The sequence below is a fragment of the Electrophorus electricus genome, chromosome 24 (genome assembly GCF_041902795.1).
Source record: "Electrophorus electricus isolate QZ-2024a chromosome 24, ASM4190279v1, whole genome shotgun sequence".
Classification (NCBI taxonomy): Eukaryota; Metazoa; Chordata; class Actinopteri; order Gymnotiformes; family Gymnotidae; genus Electrophorus; species Electrophorus electricus.
In genome coordinates, this window is record NC_137520.1 from 13,744,171 (window position 1) to 13,757,711 (window position 13,541).

General features: G+C 48.1%; 2 protein-coding genes and 3 non-coding genes across 12 annotated transcripts in view; 4 read left to right on the plus strand and 1 right to left on the minus strand.

Moving 5' to 3' along the window:
* Window positions 1–70: 70 nt before the first annotated feature.
* On the plus strand, window positions 71–2,298 carry rps12 (ribosomal protein S12). Its single transcript, XM_026995543.3, has 6 exons — window positions 71–178; window positions 302–348; window positions 654–770; window positions 958–1,060; window positions 1,451–1,552; window positions 2,209–2,298. Exons 2-6 carry the CDS (start codon window positions 335–337, stop codon window positions 2,269–2,271), a joined length of 399 nt encoding a protein of 132 aa, XP_026851344.1. The 5' UTR covers window positions 71–178; window positions 302–334; the 3' UTR covers window positions 2,272–2,298.
* LOC113567514 (small nucleolar RNA SNORD101) lies at window positions 503–577 on the plus strand. Its single transcript, XR_003409461.1, has one exon. It is a non-coding gene; the product is annotated as a small nucleolar RNA SNORD101 (small nucleolar RNA).
* Window positions 810–894, plus strand: LOC118240734 (small nucleolar RNA SNORD100). Its single transcript, XR_004775607.1, has one exon. It is a non-coding gene; the product is annotated as a small nucleolar RNA SNORD100 (small nucleolar RNA).
* Window positions 1,122–1,203, plus strand: LOC113567515 (small nucleolar RNA SNORD100). The gene has a single exon (XR_003409462.1). It is a non-coding gene; the product is annotated as a small nucleolar RNA SNORD100 (small nucleolar RNA).
* A 1,349-nt stretch (window positions 2,299–3,647) lies between the features above and the next one.
* eya4 (EYA transcriptional coactivator and phosphatase 4) overlaps window positions 3,648–13,541 on the minus strand; it is a 24,861-nt gene continuing 14,967 nt past the window's right edge. For 7 of the 8 annotated variants that reach the window (XM_026995534.3, XM_026995537.3, XM_026995536.3 and 4 more), the window contains 11 exons: window positions 13,361–13,440; window positions 12,746–12,923; window positions 12,102–12,238; window positions 11,854–11,937; window positions 8,945–9,034; window positions 8,675–8,733; window positions 8,258–8,418; window positions 7,822–7,936; window positions 7,610–7,731; window positions 5,304–5,404; window positions 3,648–4,349 (listed from right to left, as the gene is read on the minus strand). In XM_026995534.3, coding sequence (XP_026851335.2) covers window positions 4,269–4,349; window positions 5,304–5,404; window positions 7,610–7,731; window positions 7,822–7,936; window positions 8,258–8,418; window positions 8,675–8,733; window positions 8,945–9,034; window positions 11,854–11,937; window positions 12,102–12,238; window positions 12,746–12,923; window positions 13,361–13,440 — 1,208 coding nt within the window. In that variant the 3' untranslated portion in view covers window positions 3,648–4,268. The other variant, XM_081706752.1, reaches the window with a different exon arrangement.

The following is a 13,541-nucleotide window of genomic DNA, read 5'->3' on the forward strand; positions in this document are numbered from 1 at the left end:
GAAATAACTTTTCATCGAGAGGAAATTGCTCGAACGCATAAAAATTTAAAAACCGCAGTTATCAAATTTGAGAACAGAATTCAGGCAATACGACAGACGCCTATCGGTCCTTTTGCCTTTAAAATAATGTTGTCGCCTCTATGACGTCCTTTTCAGCCGCCGTCAGAGGGAGTAGTGGGTGAGTTTTTCAGTTACTGATAGAATCTACACAAAATATTCAACATCCTGATCTAAAATTAGTCCACGGTGCATCACATGCAATAAATATCAACATGTTGTTGTTTTTCTGTAACAATTTCAGAATTCAAAGTCCAACATCCATCGCTAATCTACAATGGCCGAGGAAGGGTAAGCGTGACTCCGGTTAGCGCGACTCCTAAAACAAATGCGTGAAGCTTTGCTGTAAATGAACAAAACCACAAACTCCAGTAACACAGTCGTGTCCGACGGGGTGTTTTATAACGGCGTGGCTGGTTCACGTTGGCGCCTGGAGTTGTCCTCGGCTGATGTGATGAGCTCATCTTTAGTCGGATACCCCTTCACTCCACTCATGAGTGAAACGCGCTGCCTGACCAGCCGAGGGCCGCCGCGTTAGCTCCGTGCGGCCTGTCTCGTGGCCATGTGGCCGCTCACGGTGCTCTCTGTCTCCGCAGCGTTGCCGCCGGAGGGGTGATGGATGTCAACACTGCGCTGCCCGAAGTGCTGAAGACGGCGCTCATCCACGACGGGCTGGCTCGCGGCATCCGCGAGGCCGCCAAGGCCCTAGACAAGTAAGGGACGCTCGCGGCCGCGTCGTGCCTTTTGTGTTTTGTGTCCGTGATGACGACTTGGCTCCCTCTGCTGAAGCCTGTGTGGATACTTGCCTTTCGTTACCCAAGTTCTGTCTGAGGTGCTGCCGGTGGGGACCATGGGTGCTCTAGGCCAGCTGGACGTTTGTAACCTCGTCTCTCCCCTCAGGCGTCAGGCTCATCTGTGTGTGCTTGCTGCCAACTGTGACGAGCCCATGTACGTCAAGCTGGTGGAGGCCCTCTGTGCTGAGCATCAGATCAACCTCATCAAGGTACAGGCAGCCGGGTGGTGCTGGGCGGGTGTAGTGTTTGAGTGTGGGGCTCCTGGGCTTCTGTGTCTGTGATGACAGCTTGGCTCCCTCTACTGAGCACAATGAGGATATTGCCCGTGTTACCCAAGTCTTGCTGAGACACTGGCCCATGCATGTTAAGCACCTCCATGTAAGCTGTGCATGATGGACAGGGAAGTGGCATTGGCTGAATGTTCAAAGGATGTTGCACCAGTTAGAAATGGGGTAGAAATTGTTGGGGCAACTCTTTAGTGTAGAGTGCACTGTTGGGGTGGGAGTGTGTAAATCTGTCAGGGCAGTTGGTTGGCCACCAAAGTAACCAATAACTGCAGTGGTCTGTCACGTTGCCCATGTTCTCTCCTCACCTTACAGGTCGATGACAACAAGAAGCTTGGTGAGTGGGTTGGTTTGTGCAAGATCGACAGAGAGGGTAAACCCCGCAAGGTGGTTGGCTGCAGCTGTGTGGTTGTCAAGGTAAGGATGACCTTGGCACACTTATTCAAAATATCACAACTGTCCAAATGGTGCTCCTGAGAGACCGTAGAAGCCTTCAGTAAGGCCATAGTGGCTCTGAGTTAATTTTGTTCGGGTGTGTAGTTGCCTTTAACCGTGGCTAGTCCAAGCACTGTGCCATGTGCCTGTTGGTTTTCATTTTGGTAAGAGAGTGAAGTGGATAATGAGTCTCAGTATCAAATGTCTCTGAGGTCTGTAGAAAGGTGATGGATATCTACATGCAGGTCATCTGTTTATTTGCTACAGATGTAAATGTCTGCTTTAAGCGTAATGAACGGTGCAGAGTATATTAAAAAAAAAAAAAAGCTGAGTAAGCGTTTTGGTTTCTGGCTAGAGGCTGAAGTGAAGAGTACTGGAATATGAAGGGGATGGTTTCTGGGTGGGGGGGTTCCACACTAGGAGCTTTTAGTGGCAGTGGGAATTTAAAAGATTCGGAACAGTGTGCTTACCCGTGTTGAGTCCAAGTGTTTTTCCTTGGCTTGTCAATACCGTAATGTGTTGCTGTTGAGATGAAACAAATGTCTCATCGTTTCCAGATGGCTTTCATAACCTTGTTAGAAATTGCTTCTGTCAAGGATGAAATGGTCACCCTTTTTGTGTACTTTTTCTTCCTTCAGGACTATGGCAAAGAGTCTCAGGCCAAGGATGTCATCGAGGAATACTTCAAATCGAAGAAATAATGTGTTGCAATAAAGTTTTGGAAATAATTTGGACTGTCTGTGCTAATTCAGTTGGTCTGTTTGTGCCTAATCTTCAGAAAAGTGCTGCAAGTACCCTGCTGGGTTGAGAATCCTGCAGTGTGTGTGGTGGTGGTGGTTTGGGTGCCCTTCATCATTCTTATTCCGTGTGAGATGCTCCCCTCTCCAGTATAAGGGTGGTTAGTATGCCCAAGTAAGGTTTTCTTGCTTGGCTCTTCTAGTCCACTTTGACCATGAGGTAATGCAGAAGTACTAGGGTCTGGGTCTGGTTGGACAATAATGCAGATATTGAACTCCTTGGAAACCGTCTGGTTCATAAACCTTTATATCCTCAACAAAATTCTCATGTGTGAGCATGCACTATTTTAGGAAGGCTTTCTACCAGTTTTGAGTGTTGGGAACTTTTTGCCCATTTGTCCAGCAAAACATTTGTGAGATCAGACTGATCTTGGATGAGTGGCTGGTGATCTCTGTTCTAGTTCAGTTCAAAGGTGGTTGAGGGCAGGGCTCTGTGCAGAGTTCTTCCACACAAGACTCACCCACCCATGCCTTTATGGACTTTGCTTTGTGTACTGGGACAGTCATGCTGAAATGGTAACGTTTCTTCCCCAAAATGTTCCCATAAATTTGCAAGCTTACAATTGTCCAAAATGTCTTGGTCTGCTGCAGCATTAAGATTTCCCTTCACTGTAACTAAGGGGTCTCGACAGACCCTGAATAACGCCAGCAGGGCACTGTCCTGCCACCCATCTACAGCTGCCGTACAGCCGTCACGCAGGTAACGTTCTGGCATTTGGGAATCGGACTGCCGAACGCGTGTCCAGCAGGCCATGCAAGCCTGGCGTGCAGCTGCTCGACCATGGAAACCCCTCGCGACGCGCACCGCTGACGTCAACGCCTGAGGTGGTTTGGGACTCCGCACGCGCCTAGTCAGCGTGCGGGTGACGTTTACGTTCTGTATGCCTTCGCGTGCTGTAACTACATGCTGGCTCCTAAACGCTTCCACTGTCCAATAACAGCACTCACAGCTGACCAAGGAATATCTAGGAGGGAAGGAATTTCACAAAATAACATTCCAATAGTGGTACAGCAGTGGAAGTTGGGGGGGTCCTCAGAATGACTTACTCTTTCAAATGTTTGTAAATAGAGGCTGCGTAGGAAGGTGCATGCCTTTATACACCGATGGCAATGCGACTGAAACACCAGTATTCAATGATCAAGAGTAGTGTCCCAATACTTTTGTCCATATTGTGGTGATGGGAGTCTGGGCTCTGGAGATGGTTAACTAATGAAGGCTCTTTTTTCCTTCACTGATGTGTCTGCCTGCATAACCCCCCAAAGAAAACACGTAGCGTGAGTCAGGCTTTCATCTTTTTGTTCTGTTCATCTACATACATATTTTTAAAATAAACAATAAACACACAGAACAGTTCATAAGGCACAACAAATCATTATACACATACTTCTTTGCCAAAAACTTACAAAAAGACAAAATGGAAAAAAAAAATGCATTCGCAAACACACAGCATCTTTAATGTTTAAAACTAGTTACCATAAAATAATTTACATGAGTTATCAATCTATTCTAGACTGTGATTTTTGGGAGTACAGATCTTATTTGTTTATAGAGGAGAAGAATCTGGAGAGAACACCACAGGGTGAAGTTCCTCAGCTCCTGGGGAGCCTCGTTTGTGCTTGTAGGCTGAAGCACATTTTCCTTCCGGGTCACGTTAAGGTAGTGGACGCCACACTGGAGCCCAGCGGCATGTGATTGATGTAAGACCTGTGAGCTCCTGAAGAGCCTGTTCCTGCCCCCTTTTCCAGACAGCCCAAGTCTTTTTAAGACAGTGCAGAGTTATCTCAACAAGCCAGAGAAACAATTAGAAAGACAAAAGACATACATAACAGAACATAACAGGACATTGCAGTGTACTGTTGCTCTTTAAATAGTCATACAAAAAGAGACCTATGATACAGAGTTACAGGTACTCAAACTCCAGTGCTTGGTGCAGAGCAAGCAGGTCTGAGTGGCTGGATATTCGCCAGAAAGGCATGTTGTGCTGTGGACACAGAGGAGGACCAGTCAAAAGTGTGAGTGTGTGTGTGAGAAGAATCATCAACCCCCCCCCCCCGCAAGTTTCTCAGCATGCTGCTACAAATCAAAGTCCAGGATTACACATGCAAGCCTTCCAGCTGCAGGGCTAACATCACAGAGACTTGTCCCGAAGGTCTGTTAGGCTGCTTCTAAATGTTACAGCGTATTCATGAAGTTCACTATTGTAACTAGAAAGCCAACACCTTGTTACCGACAGGACAGACTGAACACATTAAGTCTACTATCAAATATCAATAAAGGGCTTTTAAAAGGGCTCGCAAGCCATCATTCAGTAGAAGGTCTGACAAAAGAAGCTTTCAGCATTGGCAAATCCATTTCATCTTATTGCTTTACCTGCACAAGCAAAGTCAATGGTGCAAAATGGCTTGAAATCCTTTCATAAACCCTTTACAGACACCAGCATGTAAACATTTCTCATGTAATTGAGAACATATGCTTGACAAAATGTGTCTAAAATAGTTTATACATTCTCATACATGGAGGAAGAATGTGAGTCCAGACACGCTCGTGTGGAGTCTTCTATAACAGAGGTATTCAACCAGATTGAGACGCTGCATAACAAGAGATATCCACTACAATGCAACAGGTAGGACTACAGTGCACCAATCAGACATCTGATTAAAGTGGGTCTTAGCTGGCATCAGACATGAGTGTCATGCAGCTATCTACTGTTGAGTAGCTCTGCTGTGGGACTACGCGACAAAAAGCGAAACTGGCTTCAAGGAAGCAAATGAACACACTGTCCCACCATCACCAGCGTTGAAACAGAAAACAGACAACACAACTCGAGCAAAACGAGCTGGCAGTCTAAGCTAAGAGCAGCTAGAGCACACACAGGGAGGAGGTCCACGCTAAGGAAGGGTCACACACTACTTCTGGGTCACCTGTGGGTCGTTACCTTGGTAGCGGCCTGCTCCTCTTCCACACCGTCCCCAATAACAACATACACTACCTTCCTGCCAAACCTTTGCATTATGCGCTCAAAGCAACTCTCTTTGCCTGCAATGTAAACAGGGTCAAATGTCAGAAGGGGAAGGTCAGATGTCATGAGGTTACCTGGCTGGCCGCATGCTCCTCATCGCGCCCATCGCCAATCACTACATATGTAATGTTAGTGCCAAACCTTGACACGATACGCTCAAAACAGCTCTCTTTACCTGCGGAAATACGGCAGTGGCTTAAAGGTGTACACACACACACACACATCCCAGTGACAGACAGATGAATGACCAGTGATGAGAGGAAGAGGAGAGAGGAGAAAAGAGAGATGGATGGATGAGAAGAGATGAGAGGGTGTGTGTGTGTGTGGGGGGGGGGTGTGGGGGTGTGTGTCCATAAGCACTGAAGACTGAAACAGACTCATTCTGACACACAAACTCATGCACTGGGAAAATCCCACTTCCCAAACTCGCCATTTTTTATAGTCCCCATGACAATCTTAATGAGCATGGGGGAGTGTGTGTGAGGAAGCAGGCTCTGAGTCAGAGAGAGAGAGAGGGAGAGAGAGAGAAGGAGGGAGGGAGGGAGAGAGAAGGAGGGAGGGAGGGAGGGAGAGAGAGAGAGGGAGAGAGAGAGAGGGAGAAAGAGAGAGAGGGAGAGGGAGAGAGAGAGGGAGAGAGAGAGAGAAGGAGGGAGGGAGAGAGAGAGGGAGAGAGAGAGAAGGAGGGAGGGAGGGAGGGAGGGAGGGAGGGAGAGAGAGAGAGAGGGAGAGAGAGAGAGAGAGAGAGAAGGAGGGAGGGAGAGAGAGAGAGGGAGAGAGAGGGAGAGAGAGAGAGAGAGAGGGAGAAAGAGAGGGAGAGGGAGAGAGAGAGAGGGAGAGGGAGAGAGAGGAGAGAGAGAGAGAGAGAGGAGAGGAGAGAGAGAGGGAGAGAGAGAGAGAGAGAGAGAGAGGGAGAGAGAGAGAGAGAGAGAGAGAGAGAGAGAGAGAGAGAGAGAGAGTGGACTCTCTCTCCTTCGCGGGAGGAGAGAGGAGAGGAGAGAGAGAGGAGGGAGAAGAGGAGGAGAGGAGAGAGAAGAAGAGATCCCTGCTCGTGTTCTTTTGAACATCTGTGGTCCCAGTCAGATAAAACTCTTTATCCAGGGCTGGAATGGCCCAAAACAAAAGCTACAAGGACGTGCGAGGCAGGAAGTGTGGCGGTCCGTGCTTGGCATCCCCGCGCCTGCCCTGGACTCTGTGCCAACTCTCTCTCTGCTCTTCATGCAGTGGGTTTATTGTGCAAAGCTTGCTGTTCTTTCTCTGCAGTAAGGCTGATTGATGGTTTGGAGCTAGTGGATCATGCTCTGTCCACTGTGACATGCACTAGCCGACCCCTGGGGGAGAGGGGACGCTGTCATGTTGAGGAAAACAGGAGTCTGGAGGTTTAGATGGCGCCTCCACCGCCAACGAGAGCGCGACTCCCTGAGTAGATTTTCGCAAAGAGCTGGAATGAAAGGGCCACTTGCTCAAGGAGCATACTGGAAAAATGGCACATGGCTTTGATCAACCAATCAGAATGAACTCCACATGGCCACAGAGAGAGAGAGAGAGAGAGAGAGAGAGAGAGAGAGAGAGAGAGAGAGAGAGAGAGAGAGAGAGAGAGTGAGCTGTGACCAGCTTACTGTGATCTGTTTTGATTTATGAGTGGATGGTAGGACCAGAGCCAAAGCCTGCCCCCCCCCCCCCCCCCCAACACACACACACACACACACACACACACACACACTCACATTCTGCTGAAAACGCCCTCATCCTGAACTTAATTTACATTCAAAACGGTTCACAAAACTGTGAGCCAATCTAAGCGTTGCAGGATGAAGGAGAACGCAGAACTGGTTTAAGAACTTGTTATTCATGATGTTGCCAAAGAATGCAGAAAAACAACTCTTTATGTGTGTGTGTGTGTGTGTGTGTGTGTGAGTGTGTGTGTGTGTGAGTGTGTGTGTGTGTGAGTGTGTGTGTGTGTGTGTGAGTGTGTGTGTGTGTGTGTGAGAGTGTGTGTGTGTGTCTGTGTGTGTGTGTGTAAAATGACTGCTCGTCATTATTTGTGACATAAACTGCCTTAGTTAGAGTCGCATAAATGCTTGTAGACTGCCTAATGCTGTATTTTTTTATTTTATGTACTGTATTTATGATAATGTTGTTTAATTGTGATTGTGTATGTATGTGTATGTGTAACTGTAATTGTAGGTTTATTGTGAATTGTGTCTGGCATCTCATTATCTCACCTATTTTGGTTGCACTGTAGATGTTTTCAATAGGAAACGCAGAGCCCAGGCTATACAACAGCACTTTAGCCAGAGCCGGTATTAACTGCGTCGTGGTCACCAAGACATTAACGCAGTTACTCCTAACAGAAGGAGAAAAACCAAATCTTAAAACGGTGTCATTCTGTCAGTGTATATTCTGCAGGAGAGAGATGATGTAATAGTGGGCGGACCTGGAGCTGATGATTGACAGGGACTTGAGTGCAGTGGTGAGCCACGAGTCCGTGAGAGCCTCAACCTCTGCTCTGAGCTGAAGCCACGCCTCTCTTTTAGCTGGCCCCAGGAGCCCTGTGACATCATAACCCAGAGTTGACGCATCACATCACACAGGCCAAGGATTCCTCAACATAAACAAATGCAGAAAACCTGGCGGAAGCGCGACACTGACTACAGCCTTCCCAAAGCAGGTGTGTCACAGGGGGAGAGACTCCTCCCTCTGGAGGACTCTCACCTGCCTGTCTGTCTGCTGACTGTGGGGGACCCCAGGCAGGCTGAGGGGGTAACACCACCCAGGGATCACAAACACATCCCGCTATCCTGATAACAACTGAGGTCACTGTGGAAAAGAGCGCCGGGCAGGTGTGTGACGGGTTGGCAGGACGCTCTTACCCCCCACGTTGTTTTTATATGTGCAGTACAGCTCTTTTACTCTTCGGTAACGGAAGGCTAGCTTCCGCATCCAGTCCACTCCGCCCCTGACGCCCGTTGCTAGGCAGAGGCTGGCACTGGTCGCCGCTGCGTGGAAGCCATCAGTGGCAAAACTGTAAGTACTGTCGATAATAACAATAACAGTCATGTTTTAAACAGCCACAACACACTGGAGTGACAAAAGAGTGTCCAATACAACAGCACTCTGTGAGGTGTGAGGGAGAGCTACTGGTTTAGCAAGCATTACATTGTTAGGGGTGTGTGGCAGGCGCTATGCTTAGGGAGATTTAACATACGTGCTTTGTGTGTGTGTGTGTGTGTGCGTGTGTGTGTGTGTGCGCATGTGTGTGCATGTGGGTGTGTGTGTGCGTGACTCACCTAAGGTCCTGTCCATTATCATCAGATGACACATCATCAATGTGTACTTGATCACACTCCTGTAAACACACAAGTGCACACGGACTCATATTACCAGGGGTTAGAGGGTGTTATCAAATTCAAATCCACCAGGGGGCAATAAAACCTCAGAAACACACATATGCCTAATACACGCTGACACTTAATGTAGCAGAAGTTCTGAACCAGCCCAAACACAGGGAGCAACTTTACACACCCAAAACCAGTAGAGGAAGCGATCTGACAAATTACCTCCAAGTCATTAAAGAAGAGATGGGTGTCTGCCATATTAAAGATCATCTCCTCCATTCTCAATCCCAGGGTCACGGCCAACGGAGCATCCTACAGAGAAATAACCACCGTCACCTTTATCAATAAAAACACAACACTCTTCTTCATCAGGGGTGTGACTGCAGGTGGAGAAAATGACTACCATCTCCATCAGCCTTAACAGAAACATGCTCTCAGTGGCGAGGACGAGAGATTAAAAATGTCTAGAGTTCCTAGGTGTCTGACACACACTCACACACACACTCACACACACACACACACTCACACACACACACACTCACTCACACATACTCAAACACACACACACACACACTCACACACACACTCACACACACACTCACACTCACACACACACTCACACTCACACACACACACTCACACACACACATACTCACACACACACACACACACACTCACACACACACTCACACACACACACAGACACACACTCAAACACACACACTCACTCACTCACACACACACATACTCAAACACACACACACACACACTCACACACACACACACACTCACACACACTCACACACACACACACACTCTCTCTCCTTTTCTGTTTCCAGTCTGATATGTCTCACTGTTTAAACAGACGATGACAGACAGACAGCACTTGTTACAGCCCATCATACACATACGTGTCTTCAACAGTAATACACACATTTTACAAAAGGAAGAAGAAAGTGGTGAGAAGAGAGACCAGAGGAGGAGCAGAGTGGTGAGTAGAGACCAGAGGAGGAGCAGAGTGGTGAGTAGAGAGACCAGAGGAGGAGCAGAGTGGTGAGAAGAGAGACCAGAGGAGGAGCAGTGTGGTGAGAAGAGAGACCAGAGGAGGAGCAGAGTGGTGAGAAGAGAGACCAGAGGAGGAGCAGAGTGGTGAGAAGAGAGACCAGAGGAGGAGCAGTGGTGAGAAGAGAGACCAGAGGAGGAGCAGTGTGGTGAGAAGAGAGACCAGAGGAGGAGCAGAGTGGTGAGAAGAGAGACCAGAGGAGGAGCAGAGTGGGGAGTAGAGAGACCAGAGGAGGAGCAGAGTGGTGAGAAGAGAGACCAGAGGAGGAGCAGAGTGGTGAGAAGAGAGACCAGAGGAGGAGCAGTGGTGAGAAGAGAGACCAGAGGAGGAGCAGTGTGGTGAGAAGAGAGACCAGAGGAGGAGCAGAGTGGTGAGAAGAGAGACCAGAGGAGGAGCAGAGTGGGGAGTAGAGAGACCAGAGGAGGAGCAGAGTGGTGAGAAGAGAGACCAGAGGAGGAGCAGAGTGCTGAGAAGAGAGACCAGAGGAGGAGCAGAGTGGTGAGAAGAGAGACCAGAGGAGGAGCAGAGTGGTGAGAAGAGAGACCAGAGGAGGAGCAGAGTGGTGAGTAGAGACCAGAGGAGGAGCAGAGTGGTGAGTAGAGAGACCAGAGGAGGAGCAGAGTGGTGAGAAGAGAGACCAGAGGAGGAGCAGTGTGGTGAGAAGAGAGACCAGAGGAGGAGCAGAGTGGTGAGAAGAGAGACCAGAGGAGGAGCAGAGTGGTGAGAAGAGAGACCAGAGGAGGAGCAGTGGTGAGAAGAGAGACCAGAGGAGGAGCAGTGTGGTGAGAAGAGAGACCAGAGGAGGAGCAGAGTGGTGAGAAGAGAGACCAGAGGAGGAGCAGAGTGGGGAGTAGAGAGACCAGAGGAGGAGCAGAGTGGTGAGAAGAGAGACCAGAGGAGGAGCAGAGTGGTGAGAAGAGAGACCAGAGGAGGAGCAGAGTGGTGAGAAGAGAGACCAGAGGAGGAGCAGAGTGGTGAGTAGAGAGACCAGAGGAGGAGCAGAGTGGTGAGTAGTGGGGGGGGGGCAGGAGAGAGAGAGATTCTCAGCTGTAAAAATCATCACATGTGAGTTGCCTGCCTGTATGCTGATTGGCTGAAGTATGGAGCCAGAATAGAACACGCAGTGCGTACATTCATACGTGTGGCCTCTCTAACTCCATGCCTCGTGCCCGCACACACACCCACACACCCACACACCCACACACACACTCACTTATGCACACACAAATCTTCCTTTTAAAGATCATATTCTCATGCTGTTTGGGTTCATGGGTTTTTAAAGTTCACATTTGTAATTAAACACACAAGGATACAATAATGCATTCATACGTGTGGCCTCTCTAACTCCATGCCTCGTGCCCGCACACACACCCACACACCCACACACCCACACACACACTCACTTATGCACACACAAATCTTCCTTTTAAAGATCATATTCTCATGCTGTTTGGGTTCATGGGTTTTTAAAGTTCACATTTGTAATTAAACACACAAGGATACAATAATGAAAAAACTCAGTATGACCAAGTTTAAGTGTGTGTATGTGTGTAAAACAATGTGTGTGAGTATGTGCAAGTGTGTGTGTGTGTGTGTGTGTGTAAAAGTGTGTGCGAGCAAAATGTGTTTGGCGCCGCCTGAGTTTGACTGAGTGCCTAAGATCGGAGGGGTCTTGGTCGTCACGGTGCTGTCAGAAATAGCCTGTCAGCTGGGCTCACATGCAGCTGTCTCCATCGCTCTCACAGACGCACAGACAAGAAGTGATCCAAGGTGTGAAAAGAGGAGAGATACCCCATGTGGCCACTGGGATAGAGACAGCACCATTGCCAAGGGCTACCTGCTAGTCTGCTTATACTCCCGCCGCACGCACAGATCAGACCTTCCTTCTCACACCAGTCAAATGCAATTGTTAATTCATTTAAAATAAAATGATATTTAATTAGCACAGCCAAAGAACTTATTGCAGATAATAAAGAAAAAGCTGCCATCAGGTAGGAACATGTAGAAGTGTCTGAACTCAAAAATGAGTTTAAGTGATCAGGCTGAAGATGGGAGAGAGGAGGAATACCTTGCCATACTTCTGTGCATAAGATCCAGTGAGAAGCGAGTGAAAAACAATGATGGTCTCATCCAGATCCCAGACAAAGACTCTCTGTATAACACACAAATACACACGCACACACATACACATGCACACACATACACACATGTACACAGTGCCCACATTACACTGAAGGTTATAAAATAATTAAAATTCGTCTACAGATTCATGTGTACAATATCATAATACATTTATGCTTGTGAGTGTGGGGGTACCTCTAAATCACTATCAGGTGGTGGTGAGGGGTTGTTCTTCCTTCCACGCCCCCTGGGCTTAGCCCCGCCCCCACGGCATGACCGATCCTCCAATTCCTTGATGGGCGTGGAGGGACTCTGTCCGGCCTCAAACTCACCTAAACACAGGTAACACGCACACAAACAGGTCAGGGGTTACTACGACTCACACAACACTGGCCAGGAACGTGATACTCTTACATCCTCACACCTATTCAGCAGACATGCTTAAAGCACGCATGAACGCAGCAGCCAGTACAACGAAAGAATGATTTGTTAAATACAATATTCTAACAACAATCTCCATTATTAAGCAATGTGAAAAAGTGCAGGAGAGTGTGAAATAGCGTATTATGCTATGGCTATACTGGGAACTATGTGGCTCTGAAGTTATTGGGTATTTGTGTGTGTAGGTATTTGAAGGCACATCATTACATAAAAATGTGTGATTCTCAAAACAGCTCATGAACTATAAAGTGGAGGAATGTGTGAATGTGAGTGTTTGGGTGATAACTATTCACAGCAGAAGTATTCCAGGGGACAGCCAAGGAAAAGCACAAGGTATTGACTCCGACCAGACCGAACTCAGAGCCTCCCGAGCCTCACCCTGATTGGCCAGTGCTCACCTGAGTGCAACTCAGGTGCCTGTCCTGTTATTACAGGAGTGGGCTCTTGCAGCTGATAGCTGGAGGTGGAACCTGTGCTGTCCAATGTGCTGTTGGATGTCATGTACGAGCCGTACGAGGAGGCGGAGTAATACTGAGCATACTGATTCTGCCCAAACGCTGTGTACGCAGGGTACTCCTGTGGGCGAGGAAGACGCAGAACACAGCAGATGACAATACGCTCTGCTTTGATAATGAGAAACAAGAAAAATCGGCACTGATCACAGAATTCTGCATCATTTACGGAAACATGATGATTAGAGCACGGTTAAAACTCACCATGAACAATTTTAGCGGGTGAGAGAACGAGAGGGTGATGGGCGAGGGGGTAATAGAGAGAGAGAGAGTGTGGGGGACTGAGAGAGATGGGAAGATGATAAAACAGACTCAGACTGGTTCCTCACCCAGAACACAGACGGAGGATCTGAGGGTCTGAAGGGGGGTTAGAAGCCCTCGGATCCCCCATTACCCTTCTTCATCTCCCTCATTTTCCATCATCCATCCATCCATTCATCTTGATTTTAACTAGAACAGATTGTGTAAATGCTGTGTGTGTGTGTGTGTGTGTAACAGTACCTGTTGTGTGCTGAAGTTGGCCGGATTGGCAACAGAGTTATTGGAGGTGTACAGTCCAGGAGAAGTTGTAAACCCTGATGCTGGGGCAGAGAGAGAGAGCGAAACGTTTGGCAAATGCAATCAGACCAGCTCAAGCCTGTTGGCTGTTTTCAGTTTTCAAGGTCCCATTCCTCTCATGTAC

Excerpts from the sequence above, each read along its gene's own strand:
- rps12 (XM_026995543.3), top strand. Across the intron at positions 771-957 it reads GCCGCCAAGGCCCTAGACAA|GCGTCAGGCTCATCTGTGTG; the intron begins GTAAGGGACGCT and ends CTCTCCCCTCAG. Across the intron at positions 1,553-2,208 it reads GCAGCTGTGTGGTTGTCAAG|GACTATGGCAAAGAGTCTCA; the intron begins GTAAGGATGACC and ends TTCTTCCTTCAG.